The sequence below is a fragment of the Pocillopora damicornis genome, chromosome 7, assembly GCF_964200805.1.
Source record: "Pocillopora damicornis chromosome 7, jaPocDami1.2, whole genome shotgun sequence".
Classification (NCBI taxonomy): Eukaryota; Metazoa; Cnidaria; class Anthozoa; order Scleractinia; family Pocilloporidae; genus Pocillopora; species Pocillopora damicornis.
Window position 1 is genome coordinate 15,997,689 of NC_142676.1, and position 14,183 is coordinate 16,011,871.

At 41.3% G+C, this 14,183-nt stretch overlaps 1 protein-coding gene and 1 pseudogene across 2 annotated transcripts; one reads left to right on the top strand and one right to left on the bottom strand.

Annotated features, from left to right (window-relative positions):
- The first annotated feature begins 2,741 nt into the window (after nt 1-2,741).
- On the top strand, nt 2,742-5,935 carry LOC149042814 (uncharacterized; annotated as a pseudogene). The gene is made up of 2 exons (XR_016188844.1): nt 2,742-4,111; nt 4,754-5,935. The product of XR_016188844.1 is annotated as an uncharacterized LOC149042814 (transcript).
- LOC149042815 (uncharacterized) lies at nt 5,361-13,943 on the bottom strand. The gene is made up of 10 exons (XM_089213649.1): nt 13,542-13,943; nt 12,577-13,350; nt 12,414-12,439; nt 11,164-11,272; nt 10,815-10,918; nt 10,250-10,482; nt 9,523-9,596; nt 9,131-9,225; nt 6,665-9,024; nt 5,361-6,231 (listed from the first exon to the last, which is right to left on the bottom strand). Exons 2-9 carry the CDS (start codon nt 12,960-12,962, stop codon nt 8,804-8,806), a joined length of 1,248 nt encoding a protein of 415 aa, XP_089069775.1. The 5' UTR covers nt 12,963-13,350; nt 13,542-13,943; the 3' UTR covers nt 5,361-6,231; nt 6,665-8,803.
- Between the last annotated feature and the right edge of the window lie 240 nt (nt 13,944-14,183).

Below are 14,183 nucleotides of genomic sequence, written 5' to 3' on the forward strand. Positions count from 1 at the left end.
TCATGAGGGGCCAATAGAGGACCTCCCTAGCGCGACGTAAACACCCTTCGATTCCAATATGTGATCGGTGAATTTGCTTCAACATTTCTTTTCTCAGGGAAGGGGGTACCAGCAATCGCTCCCCCAGGAATACTAGTCCCTTGTCTTCTATAAGCTCACTTCGTTTGTCATAGTAAGGCGTCAGCTCAGGGGTACAGGACTTCCTTGACACTGGCCATTCACCCTTAATTGCTCCGATTAGCTTTTGCATCACTGGGTCCCTGGCAATCTCGTTTCTGAATTCAGCGAGCCTGTATGGTGCAATCGAGAGGTTTTCTGAATGATCTATCTCGGCAAGTGTACAGATCAGACTTGTATCGTGCTTGGAGGCTTCGGTGGTGTTGCGGTATGCTCGACTCAGTGCATCTGATACCCACATAAGTTCCCCTTTTTTATACTGCACATCCAGGGAGTAATTCTGAAGGGCCATCAGCATTCTCTGGAGTCTCTTTGGTGAGTTGTGTATTGGCTTGGTAAAAACTGCCCTTAGTGGTTCGTGGTCAGACTCGATGTGTACAACTTCGCGTCCCAGTATGTATTGATTGAACTTGTCGGTTGACCACACTATGGCGAGGAGCTCTTTCTCGATTTGAGCGTAACGCGTTTCGGTGTCGGTCAGAGCTCGCGAGGCAAAGGCAACGGGCTGACCCTTTTGCATCAGTACTGCACCTAGACCCGTTATGCTGGCATCGCATTGGATTGTCACTTCTTCAGTAACATCGTAGTATTTCAGTACCGGGGCCTTGGCCAAGTATTCTTTGACTGTGGTAAATGCTTTCTCATGCTGTGCAAGCCAACACCACTCGACGTCCTTGTCCTCAAGCCTTCGCAAAGGTTCTGTCATGTCGGACAGGATTGGCAAGAATTTGGCCAGATAATTGACCATCCCCAAAAACCTCTTCAGGCCTTTCACATCAGTCGGCGGTGGCATATCCAAAATAGCTTCAACTTTGGCTGGGTCGGCCTTTAGACCATCAGGAGTCAAGAGGTGGCCCATGAAACGCACTTCGGTTTGATATCTTTTCAGCTTGAGTTTGTTGAGCTTGAGGTTCCACTCCCGGCATTTCTTGAAGAACGCACGTTCGTTCTTTTCAAGGCTCGAGTTGACCTCTGCGTCAGTTTCGCCAAATCCAGCGATGAGGAAGTCGTCAGCGATAACTTCAACTCCTTCTAAATTTTCTACGAATTCATGCATGCGTCGCTGCCAAACTTCAGGCGCACTTGAGATACCAAAAGGCATGCGGGCCTATCTATAACGCCCAAAAGGCGTATTGAACGTTGTCAGGAAACTAGAAGCATCGTCTAAGAGGATTTGGTGGAAACCATCCTTGGCGTCACAAAGAGTAAATTTCTTGGCACCTGTTAAGCGGGAGGCCACTTCATCGATAGTCGGCAACTGGTAATGCTCTCGCCGAATGGCACGATTTAAATCTCTCGGGTCAATACAGATGCGTACTTTGTTTGGCTTCACTATGGCCAACATGCTGGATACCCACTGCGTCGGTTCTGTTACTGGAATAATAACTTTACGATCAACAAGTTCGTCCAGCTTGTTTTTGATGCATGGACGCAAGGCTACTGGCACTCGCCTTGGTGCGTGGACAACTGGTTGCGCCTGTTCGTCTATGGCTATTTTGTATGTTCCCGGTAGGGCCCCTAATCCGTCGAATACGTCCTCATACTCTTCGAGCAAGGAGGCTTTGGGACACTTGACGTGTAATGCTAGAACGTCACAATTATGCAAACTCACAAAGCCAAGATTGAGGCTGGTGTTCAATGATAAAATCGGTTGATAGTCTCCGTCTAAGATGTTAAACTCCATTGACCTCCGCTGTCCACGGGACCACACAGGCAGGGTAGCTTTACCAGCAATTTTGCGGCGATCCCCTGTGTACGAGACTATTTCCTTTTGGCATGGTTTGAGGCGATGAAGGAGGGTGTCCCCAGTGATTTGCTTGTATAATTGGGCCGGGAGAATGTCGCACTGCGACCCAGTATCTATTTGAAACTGGACTTCTGTCTTGGGATCTGGCCCATAAATGTGGAGTTTGACCACTGCCAATTTTTCCTGGCCTTTGCTCTTACTAGTAGTAGCACCAATGTAGTAGGAGTCGTTTCCCATGTCGACGGCTTCGTGGACCGCCGAAACTCTACTTTTCACTCCTCGGGGATTAGCGCGACATTTATTCGCAAAATGATTCATACTCCCACAGTTAAAACATGTTCTTCCATACGCGGGACAATGACGTCCATGCACCATTCCACAATTTCCACATTCTTTAGACGGTCTTCTAAATGCTTGTGACTTAAGTTGTCGTTCTTCTTCAGGTTTTTCTGCCGATCCCGCCTTCCGTAACGCATGAACTGCAGTGTCTCCTCCAGCCATTAGCTTTACTTGCTGTTGGGTCTGTTCTGACGACTTAATAATGTCAACTGCTTGTAGGAGAGATAAATAATTCAAACGGAGAAGTCTCTCGCGGACGCGATCATCCCGTATGCCTAGCACGAGGCGGTCACGCAAAATTTCATCTGGTGTGATTGTATCGTGTGCACAGTTTTTTGCGATCGTTCGAAGCTCCGTAAGATACGTCGAGATGTTTTCGCCTGGTTCCTGGTTTCGGTTGTTGAACCTATAGCGTTCATATATGACCTGTGTCCTAGGAATGCAGAATTCGTCGAACTTCTTCAGGACTTGTGAAATGTCGTCTGCGTTTTCGTCTTCGTTCCAAATAAAGGTATCGTGGGCTCTGACACCATCCTCGCCTATAATGCTTAGTAATGTCGACACACGAACTATGCCCTCTTGCATGAGAAGACACACAGGGCTTGCACTGTAAGTATCCCGGAGAGCTCCATACAATTCCTTATAATAAAATTATAAGGAATTGTATGGAGCTTTTTTAGCGTTAGTCGAGGCGTGGAGGGTGTTGTCACGTACGATCCTTGCGAGGTGTTTTTCCCGACACTCTTCTGACAGAAGAATGTCGCGTAATGAAAGCAAACCAGAAACGATTGAAGAGCAACTCGGGCTTTCACATATCATCAAGTTCATTAAAACGAGCATTGAATTTCCTGCACATCAACAAGCCTTTGTTTTATACTTTTACACCGATCACGAGCTCATTTGTGTTTCGGAAATAGATCAATTAGCTACATAATGATGGCGGAATTTGTGAAGGAATTTGAAGATGAAGAAGAACGAAAAGAGCGAGCTATTAAGTCACGAAAAAACACTCCAGAAGAAAGAAACAGACAGAGAAAAGAATGGAGAAAGAGGAAACAAGGGAAGCATATGCCGAATTCAACGAATAAAAATGTTGAACTACAATCACTCAACCGCGAAGCGAATGAGTTGGTGCCTTGTACTTCTGAGGCTAAGAAAACGAAACTGCCTCCTTCGGACCAACATTTTGAGCCACAAAATGTCAAGAAACCCCATATCCTCGCGCTTAAACCAGGCAGTGAAGAGATGAAAGAGGCCTTGGGTGGTTGTTCAAGAGCTGCTAAGATGATTCAAATGTTGGTGCCGACGCAGTTGTCTCGCAGAAACCTCGTGGGAAACGTCATCAAACCTTTTTAATTGGAAAAAAAAACCACAGGGAGCAATGGATCCAGATTTGAACCCAAAGAACTCAGGCCAGAAAACATTGAATGCTTGTCTAAAAATCCAGTTGGGAGTGGAAGCTTTGGACAGTGTTTTCTCGGGCGCTATCGAGGCTTCGACGTTATTGTCAAGCAAATGACTCACAACGAAACGTCAGAGGATGAAGAACGAGCAAGGAGAGATTTGCTCCACGAAGCAAAGGTCGTTTCTGCTTTGGGAGACCATCCACATCTACCCATGATTTTTGGTGTTGTTACAAAGGCCTCACCATTATGCCTTGTGACTCAATTTCATGGTGTTCAGCATGAAAATGTAACTCTCCATCAAGCGGCCGATAACAACGCAGTTACTAAAGCAAACTGTATTTCTATATTTAAAAAGATATGCAGTGTTTTAGACCACGTGCACTCTAAAGGATACCTTCATAACGACATCAAAGGAAACAATGTTGTACTAGAAGGGCGACCCTAAAAGCCGGAACGGCGGAATGACGGAATGGCGGAAAATGACCCCAAATCCTAAAACATGGAACGGCGGAAAATGACCCCAAATCCTAAAACACGGAACGGCGGAAAATGACCCCAAATCCTAAAACATGGAACGGCGGAAAATGACCCCAAATCCTAAAACACGCAACGGCGAAAAATGACCTCAGATCCTAAAACATCGAACGGCGGAAAATGACCCCAAATCCTAAAACACGGAACGGATGTCAGGGCATGTTGCACAAATTTTGTACAAAGACACCAAGCGCTTGGCTCATTTATCCCCACGACGATAACGCGCGTGACTAAAATTAAGTGTTATTAATTTTTTTTCTTTTACTTAGTGGTATAAATAATAATGAACCATTATGCATGAAAGATAGCTGCGTTTTCGCGTTGTAAACCTGTTTAGTTACCTTTTGTTAAGAAAAATTTGCCATGAAACCAAACTCGACATACCACATTACAATAAACAATTGTAACTTTGATACGTTTCCTGGTCACGTCTGTATTGATTTATTGAAACAATAACGTCTCAAATGCTTGTAAATGTGAGAACATCACAGGAACGTTTTCAGGCTTCTCAAAATATGACAACGTTCAGCCCCAGCTCCAAACTTAGACTAGCGTAAGAAAGTTAGCAGAAGGAAGCCGTCAAGAAGAATTTGAAGAAGGGAGCGAAGTCGAAAAACAAATATTCAAGCATCATTGCACACGGTTCCGGCTTTTAGGGTCGCCAGTACTAGAACGGCCCTCAGCCTCTGGGGAATTCAGCCCAGTTCTTATTGACTTTGGAAAGAGCCTTAAGGTTTCATCTGTTACGTTGTACCGCAGAAGCGGCACCGTTATGAAATGCAAAGGGAAAAGCTATTTAGCCCCTGAGGTTGTTAGTGAACGACTCTATAGCGTTGCCAGTGACATTTTTTTCATTGGGAAGAATGCTTAAGGCGATATCGTCTTTGTTGGGTTTTTATGAAAGGGTCCGAGAATTGGTTAAAATGTCAACCAGAGATAAGCCGTCAGAGAGACCTAGCCTTCATGCTTTCTCTCGTAAGATTGCTGATGTTAAATTTTAGGTGTAGTATTTTCCAAGTCAGCAGACCTAATATCAGATAGAATCGCATCATTGCATGAAATCTCGCCTTCTGATTGGTTAACGAGGCGAGTTGTTTAGCGGGGCTAAGTGATATTGTTTCGCATCTACGTATACATAACAAATATAAGTAATGCTGTTTTCTTTTTATCTTGTTTTTATTCAAATATGTGATTCAAGGAAAATCCATTACTTGGCTCGTGAATTCCGCGTTAAATTGCACTTAAAAACCGATATCGCACTCATCGCTTCGCGTATCGCTTTTCGCGTGCAATTAAATGCGGAATTCCCTCGTCAAGTAATGAATCTTCCTACAATAGTTTCATTCAAGGTTTAGTTACTACAATTTCAGCGATTTTAAAATGAAGGACAACTTCTTCCCCATGATTCTGCCGCAAGAAATAGTTTATGACCCAGCTTACGTGAATAAGAACCTATTGACAACAGGATAATTGTAAATCATTTTTTATCAGTTTATTACCCTTAACGTGTGAACTACATCCGATTTTGAGGGGACAAAACGGCTTTCTAATGACTGCTGGAAGGGAGAAAATATCTTTCTTAATTGGGTGTAATTCCGTGGCACATTCAGTTTCTTGGCGATCGCTGCCAAAAAGCTGTAATGTCGTCTCAAAATCGGAGCAATTTTGTCCGTTTATGGACAAAATTAGGCATAACAGTGCTGGTCAAAAATAAAATATTTCGTACCAAAAAGTATCGTAGTAACATCTTTGTGTAATTGTTTTATTCCGCCACGTTATTGAAAGAAGGACATTTTCTGTCTTTTAAAAATTGCTCATTTAAATAAATATAACGCAAGAGGAGTAGCGGTACAAAAATAGTCAAGGTGCAATCGAATCGAAAAAAGCAGATCTAACGCAAGAAAAACAATAGTGAATAGTGAATAGTGACTTTTTGCGTGACTTGCACAACTTCTTAAAAAAAGCCATGTAGCTCATCCAACTTGCTTTGCCACTGAACAAGGCGAGGCTCCATGTCAGCTTTAATATCTGCAAAATAGCCAAAACCTGAAATAAGACCTGAGAAAGACTGTAATGAGAGGCCCTATATGTTATCACATCATTCAAATAACTGTTGCAAGTAAACATTTTGTTTTCCTTGGGTAAATATTTTTGAGGAATTAAAAACAAAAAGCTCCTTTTGATGTGGCTAAATATCATTTAGGCAAAGTTAAACTGGAGCAAAGCTGGTCAGTGAGTTCACACTAGCCTTTAAGGTACTAGCTCCTAAGCTCATCATTAGCAATAAGTTTAATTATTTTAATATTTTCCAAACTCATTTTCCAAAATTTTTATATTTCAGCATAAAACACTCAATAAAGTCATATTATAGTATGGTAAACCTTCTTTAGCCAGTGAGAAAAAATCAGAACTTGTAACCAAAGAAAAAATAAAGTGTTATTACTACTGTTGTTCTACAAACCTGAGCCTTCCAAATCAATTATCTCAGTATGTGTACCAAAATCTCTTACAAAAGTGCCCTTGCTTAAAGCTCCTGAAAAGTACTAAACATTTGGAAAAATGCATTAATTACATAACATTGTGCTACCAGACTACTTGAAGAAATGTTCCCTCACACCAATTTCATTGTCTTAAAGAGAATGTCTGCATGTCTTTACGCTACTTAAAGGACAGCACTTTCTAGAAAAAACTGAACTGGGTTACAGTCACTCATTAGCAACACTAGGTTACACTGCACCCATGGATGTGCCACCTAAAGTGCAGCCTATGTTAATTACCTTTAACTAAATAAGACACTGGGTTACACAGCACCCATGGGTGTGCCACCTAAAGTGCAGCCAAAGGAAGTTACCTTTACTAAATACAACACTGGGCTACACTGCACCCATGGGTATGCCACCTAACATGCAGCCTATGTTAATTACCTTTAACTAAACAAAACATTAGGTTATACTGCACCCATGGGTGCGCCACCTAAAGTGCAGCCTATGTTAGTTACCGTTTACTAAAGAAAACACTGGGTTACACTGCACCTATGGGTGTGCCACCTAAAGTGTAGCCTATGTTAATTACCTTTAACTAAATAAAACACTAGGTTACACTGCACCCATGGATGTGCCACCTAAAGTGCAGCCTATGTTAGTTACCGTTTACTAAAGAAAACACTGGGTTACACTGCACCTATGGGTGTGCCACGTAAAGTGCAGCCTACAGTAGTTACCTTTAACTAAATAAAACACTGGGTTACACTGCATCCATGGGTGTGCCACCTAAAATGCAGCCTATGTTAGTTACCTTGAACTAAAGAAAAAACTGGGTTACACTGCACCCATGGGTGTGCCACCTAAAGTGCAGCCTATGTTAATTACCTTTAACTAAATAAAACACTAGGTTACACTGCACCCATGGGTGTGCCACCTAAAGTGCAGCCTATGTTAGTTACCTTTAACTAAATAAGACACTGGTTTACACTGCACCCATGGGTGTGCCACCTAAAGTGCAGCCTATGTTAATTACCTTTAACTAAATAAAACACTAGGTTACACTGCACCCATGGGTGTGCCACCTAAAGTGCAGCCTATGTTAGTTACTGTTTACTAAAGAAAACACTGGGTTACACTGCACCTATGGGTGTGCCACCTAAAGTGCAGCCTACAGTAGTGACCTTGAACTAAATAAAACACTGGGTTACACTGCACCCATGGGTGTGCCACCTAAAATGCAGCCTATGTTAGTTACCTTTACTAAATACAACACTGGGCTACACTACACCCATGGGTGCGCCACCTAAAGTGCAGCCTATGTTAGTTACCTTTACTAAATACAACACTGGGCTACACTACACCCATGGGTGTGCCACCTAAAGTGCAGCCTATGTTAATTACCTTTAACTAAATAAAACACTAGGTTATACTGCACCCATGGGTGTGCCACCTAAAGTGCAGCCTATGTTAGTTACCGTTTACTAAAGAAAACACTGGGTTACACTGCACCCATGGGTGTGCCACCTAAAGTGCAGCCTATGTTAATTACCTTTAACTAAATAAAACACTAGGTTACACTGCACCCATGGGTGTGCCACCTAAAGTGCAGCCTATGTTAGTTACTGTTTACTAAAGAAAACACTGGGTTACACTGCACCTATGGGTGTGCCACCTAACGTGCAGCCTATGTTAGTTACCTTTAACTAAATTAAACACTGGGTTACACTGCACCCATGGGTGTACCACCTAAAGTGCAGCCTATGTTAGTTACCTTGAACTAAATTAAACACTGGGTTACACTGCACCTATGGATCTCTAACTATAGAAAATTCTGTGTTACTCTACACTTTAAGGTGTGTTAACTAACAGAATCAGACATGCTAAAATTAAACAATGGTTCACACTTCAATCCTGAGCTCACCTATATTCCTACATGCAGTAGCTTTCAGTTAATGGAGCTCCATTAATTTCAAGCTGCTGTGTGATGGAATTAGTCATAAGATGGGCAAATTACATAGGAGACTGTAGCAATTAAAGAAATACTCACAGAGGTATTTGATTCCTAAAGCGCACTCCGACGGATCGTCTGGACGCTGTATGAACTCAATGAATACACATTACCAATGATCTTGACTACATGATGTTGAATCAAGTTGCAAGTATAAAAATAATAGTTGCTTCTTACTAACATCAACACGAGCCTGGTAAAATGCAACTCTGTTAAGGATCAAATTTTTTGCCGTGTTCACATCTTCATATGGCTTCTTGAATTTATCCAGTGGTAGGGCAAGTTCTACAATTTCTTCAAGGTGTTGAAGGATTTCCCAATCTGTTGGACCTGAAACACAACAGCATGAGAGTAAATTAAAAAAGAAAAAAAAACGATTTTACCTAAGACCTATGGAAAACATCTCTTGAAAACATTATTTTAGGAAATGTCTTACCAGACATTGAACTGACATGGATATTCTGCTTTGCAATAGCAGACTGTTGATCTGACTTCTTCTTTACTGAGATGCGATCGCCATGAAATGACTCTCTGAATTATTTCATGTTTTTCTCTAAAAATGTTTTTCTTTTTCTTTTTCAATTACCAAACTATGAGTACTCCTTTCCTGACAGTATGAAAACAATTTTTGGCAACCTTCCAAGTTTGGCAAAAGATCCTGAATGAGGATTTTAGTTTACTAGCAACAATTTAAAAAAAAAAAAGACCCCAAACTACACACTTAATTTCAGTTCATGCTTTAGTACAAGTCATTTCCCCATGGCTTACAAAATTCATTTTGTTATGTTGAATGTAATTTAATATGACAATGATCAAATGCCTACACACCTTCCCATGTTGCATTTGCTTCTGAGGCAATCCAGGCATGTCTCATCTGGAGCAACATCATGGCATTTGCAACCCTGACAAAAACAGGCACACTATCAAATAATTTATAATATTATAATTTCAGATAGAACTACACATTTATCATGCTTCCGATTATCTTCTTCAGAGTTCATGCAGATTTTTGGATCCAAAATTCAAGACTTTTCCCAGACCTTTTTTCCAAAACATCAATTTATTTTTCCAGACTGAAGATGGTCAAATAGGTGATCAATAGAGATCTTGAAAAATGCAGAAACCAAGCTTCTTTCATGATGCACTGCAAATGTACAATAACCATGGTGCAATTGTGAAACTTCTCATTCTGTGATTGAATGTCTTAGCTACAGGCGAGATTGAATTGACTACAGGGGAAAAAAATGAACTTATTTAGCACTTTTTGTAGCTATAAAAAAAACTCCAGACTTGAACTATTTTTCTAGACATTATCTTCAATTTCAAGACTCTTTCCAGGTCTGGAAAATCAAGACTTTTCCAAGAATTTATGACTCTGTGTGAGCCCTGTTCTTTTTACAGTACATGTATTCATACTTTCAGTGGTTTTAAATGTTTTAAAAGCAGAATGACCTTTAGAGAAGTACTTTACAACTTTTTTTGACTGAATTAAAGCTACTTGATGTTTCTATCACTCACTAATTATTTTCCCAAATATTGGCAAAGATCAAAGTTATCTGAAATCACTGTAAAAAAAGTTGATGAACTGATGCAGCACTTTTATGTACCTCAACTTTAACAGCACAAGTTGCAGTTGCCCCATACTAATTTCTATATCATTTGAGTACTTTACCCTGATAGCATTGCAGATGAAACAGAACTCGACACTGACACCTCTACCACCTAACATGAATGAAGCATTCATCTTCTTCACCAAAAGAAGTACCAAGGTCTTGTAGTCCAGTACAACTAAGTTTGATAACAGAAATGGGAAAGCAAAAGTTAACATGCTAAACTTTCCAGGAAATTAATCTCTAATGTATCTAAAGAAAAGGGTAGTCAAATCAATTTCTGATGTAAAATAGTAATAAATTCCAGGTTTTATTTCTTGCTGCTGCAGTTAAACCTTGAACATGTTTTACAATATAAAAAACTCTTAATTTACTATAGTTTGACTACTGCTTCAATCTAGTTCTAGTCAGACTACCAACTGGGTAGAAACACAATAAATTGCTATAAATAGTATCATGAACAAGAAGTTGACTTTTAAAGCAAATTCCAAGACTAACATTGATTCTTACCCAGAAATTCAACGGTGTAATGTCTACCATCAACTGTCATTCCTTTTTCCTTTAATATTTTCTTCTGGTGGTTGATGTCCTCAAAAAGAATCTTGAGGTTGTCTCTGTCAACAAACAAAAACCAAAAATCTATACAGTCATTATTATATTTAGTGCATTAAAGCAAAATTAGGGATATTGATATCAATCCACTTAGATCTCAGAGTCGATGCATGACCTGGTGATATTGCAACTGAGTGGGGCTTACAAAAATCTGTCATTGTGTTATTTAAGTTAAATGCACATACAACCACAAGCATATTCTAGCCAGAAGGTAGTAAAGAGTTCAAGCAAGTTGCAATTCACAAACCTGTCTTCTTTACAGTTGGCAATTGTCAATGTGTGGACTGATTTTGCACTTTGCTGGCTATATACAGCACCATCACGGGGAACAATTCCAAACAACATATGAGCTCTACCTGCAAAACAATTTTTTACACTAAATTAGTCAAGACAAATAAAGGGAAACAGGGAACCACACGAGGCAAAGAAAAAATCTTTTGACCTCGGTGGGAATCGAACCCACGACCTCCGGATTAGATCTACCGTTACTCTGCCGACTGAGCTACGAGGTCGCACAGAGAAAGTCGGGGACGATTTAGGATGGTGAATCGCGGCGAAGAGAAAGTAAGGGTACATATGAATGTTGTGCCGCGTAGCACTGGGAACACAAATGGTGAAACAGAAAATTAACTCTGAAGTGTAAATTAAAGTGCTATTTAAACCCAGCACTTTAATTTACACTTCAGAGTTAATTTTCTGTTTCACCATTTGTGTTCCCAGTGCTACGCGGCACAACATTCATATGTACCCTTACTTTCTCTTCGCCGCGATTCACCATCCTAAATCGTCCCCGACTTTCTCTGTGCGACCTCGTAGCTCAGTCGGCAGAGTAACGGTAGATCTAATCCGGAGGTCGTGGGTTCGATTCCCACCGAGGTCAAAAGATTTTTTCTTTGCCTCGTGTGGTTCCCTGTTTCCCTTTATTAGGGCTAACGCCCAATGGGTTATTCATGGGTTTAAATAGCACTTTAATTTACACTTCAGAGTTAATTCTCTGTTTCACCATTAGTCAAGACAAAAACTGCACCCTTCACCAACCCATTTCACCTTACACATTATTATGATGACCACCTTCCATACAAAGAACTGCTTGCAAGGCCAAAAAAATTTAACAGTTATAGTTATTTTGATTTGGAAGTACAACACACACACACAAAAAAAAATATGTGGATGATTATCATACGGCTTCCAGCATATTTCACCAGCTGAAAAAGAGCTTACCACTGGCTGAAATTGCTCTGGAAAACAGACCTAGGGTAATTTTGAAGACGCAGTTGAGTAAAACGCCCGCTTAAGTAATAAAAAAAAGCCTGCTTATCTTTTCCTGTACAAGGCTTCGCTTACGAGAATAACTGAATAAAAAAAAAGAAAGAGCTGCTATAAACATTGAGGCTCGCGATGGAATAGTTCTTTTTTTGTTCTTTTATTCCCTTAGCCGGGGCGCCAAGTATGAATATTAATATACCGACGTAAGACCAACGTAACTAAACATCTTACCCCCGTCCTTCTGAGCCCTGTGATGTTTATCACGGATTGCCACGTTTTCGAAGAAACTCTCGCCATCGCCTGGAAAAGGACAAGCTTCCAATCAGCAACTCTCAGGCACGCCACGTACTTCGACATTGTGTCGTCGCCAACTAGCTCTTCCACACTCCTCTTTACTCCCATTTTTACAACCATCTCTTCGACAATTTCATTGACGATGGCCTTCGCTTCTGGGTCGCCAAATGCGCACATGTTCGAAAGCACCATCGTCAAACTTTCCCTGTTTCTTTCGCACACGTTATGCACGTCCTTGATGACGCGACTGCTTCGCTGCTTCATCAACAGCACCTTTTCTGGAGTATCCAAATCTTCCTTTTCGCTGATCTCCTTTAGATTTGGGGAAACATTCTTTTTTTCAGCTCTTTGCGAGTTTCCACTGTTTGGGGGTGTCATGGCCACAGATGATGTCTTGTTCGTTGGTGTCGTTGGCATTTCCAAGCATCGTGAGGCACGTGGTCGTTCTTTGTTTGCTTGGCCTTCATTTTCTTCGTCGATAGACATTTTACTGAGATCTACTGAGTTCAGCAAATCTCTCAGCTGCGAAATGAACTCAGAGCTTTCTGAAGAAGAACGGCGAAGCAGAGTGGTTATCAACCCAAACGAGGAACAGACAATTTCCGTTGTATTAGAGGACTTCTTGTTCGAGTAATGGTGGCCATCTAGCAGCCGAATGTGGGCACTGTCGATTCTTTGAAAATCGCTTGGAAAACTGGCGACAACAGGCGACCGCTTAAAGTATTGCGTCGGCGTTGATCCACAAACTTTCGAACTTAGAATGAACTAAGTCAATTGTGGACTTAATTCAGGGCTGATGACCGGAGTGAAGGGCGAGAAACCCTTCCTAGGTGCCATCTCTACTGCTACTGAATCACGCGTTTGAAATACGAAACTGTAAAGAAAAGATAGGCGGGCAAAAACCATGACATTCGAATATCGACACAGTAACATTATCCAGCTGCTAACTCGAGAGTGTTGATAATTTAAGTTAGTCGGCCCATGACATATTTAATGAGATTAAATCAAATTAACTTCGGGATTATCACACCTGAAAAAGACGAGCCCAGCGGGCTTAATACTTACAGTGCAAAGCACTTGTGTCTTCTCATGTTATATACGCCAGTAGCGATTTCGTAGCGCTGCCACGCTGCTTTCCACGATTTCCATGCGGTGGCTAAATTGTCGTCAAAATTAAGCGCTTTCGGCGGGGGCAAATTTGACGGGGGAATAAAAACTTGAGTCGGCGCTGGTGGCACAACTATGGATGCTTCAGCTGCTTCTGTCATCTTTAGGGGTGAACAGATCCCACTTCTGACACCATGTCACGATTCTGTGAACTCAAAAGGGTTGTTTATTGTGCGAACTCGACTGCCGCCACGTGTGTATTCGTTGTCTCCCTAGTCTTCTAAATATAAAGATGTTCATCGGCCCAGTGGCGTGACCGTGTAACGCAATATCACGACACAAGCACTGATGATAGTGGCGCAATTATTTTGAGCAAGGAAAAAAAAAACCGGCAAAATATGTCTCATGAGCGGCCCGACATTGCAACCCGTACCCCCATGTTAGTCAAGCTGCTCCTTGAGGGGAGGGTACGGTGATCGCTCTTTAACATATAACGAATATACTGTAAAATAAGGCTTCTGTTTTGGTTGCCAATTTTTTTAATAATGATGTTACCATGGCAAGATCATCTCTAAGAGCTACATTGTTATTAATATCCTT

What these genes read in the sequence shown, in the direction of transcription:
- LOC149042815 (XM_089213649.1), bottom strand. Translation starts at nt 12,962, where the DNA reads ATGTCTATCGACGAAGAAAATGAAGGCCAAGCAAACAAAGAACGACCA. An exon ending in TTACACCGTTGAATTTCTGG is followed by an intron (nt 10,483 to 10,814) that starts GTAAGAATCAAT and finishes TATCAAACTTAG; the next exon opens with TTGTACTGGACTACAAGACC. An exon ending in TTTTTTACAGTGATTTCAGA is followed by an intron (nt 9,597 to 10,249) that starts TAACTTTGATCT and finishes TGTTTTTGTCAG; the next exon opens with GGTTGCAAATGCCATGATGT.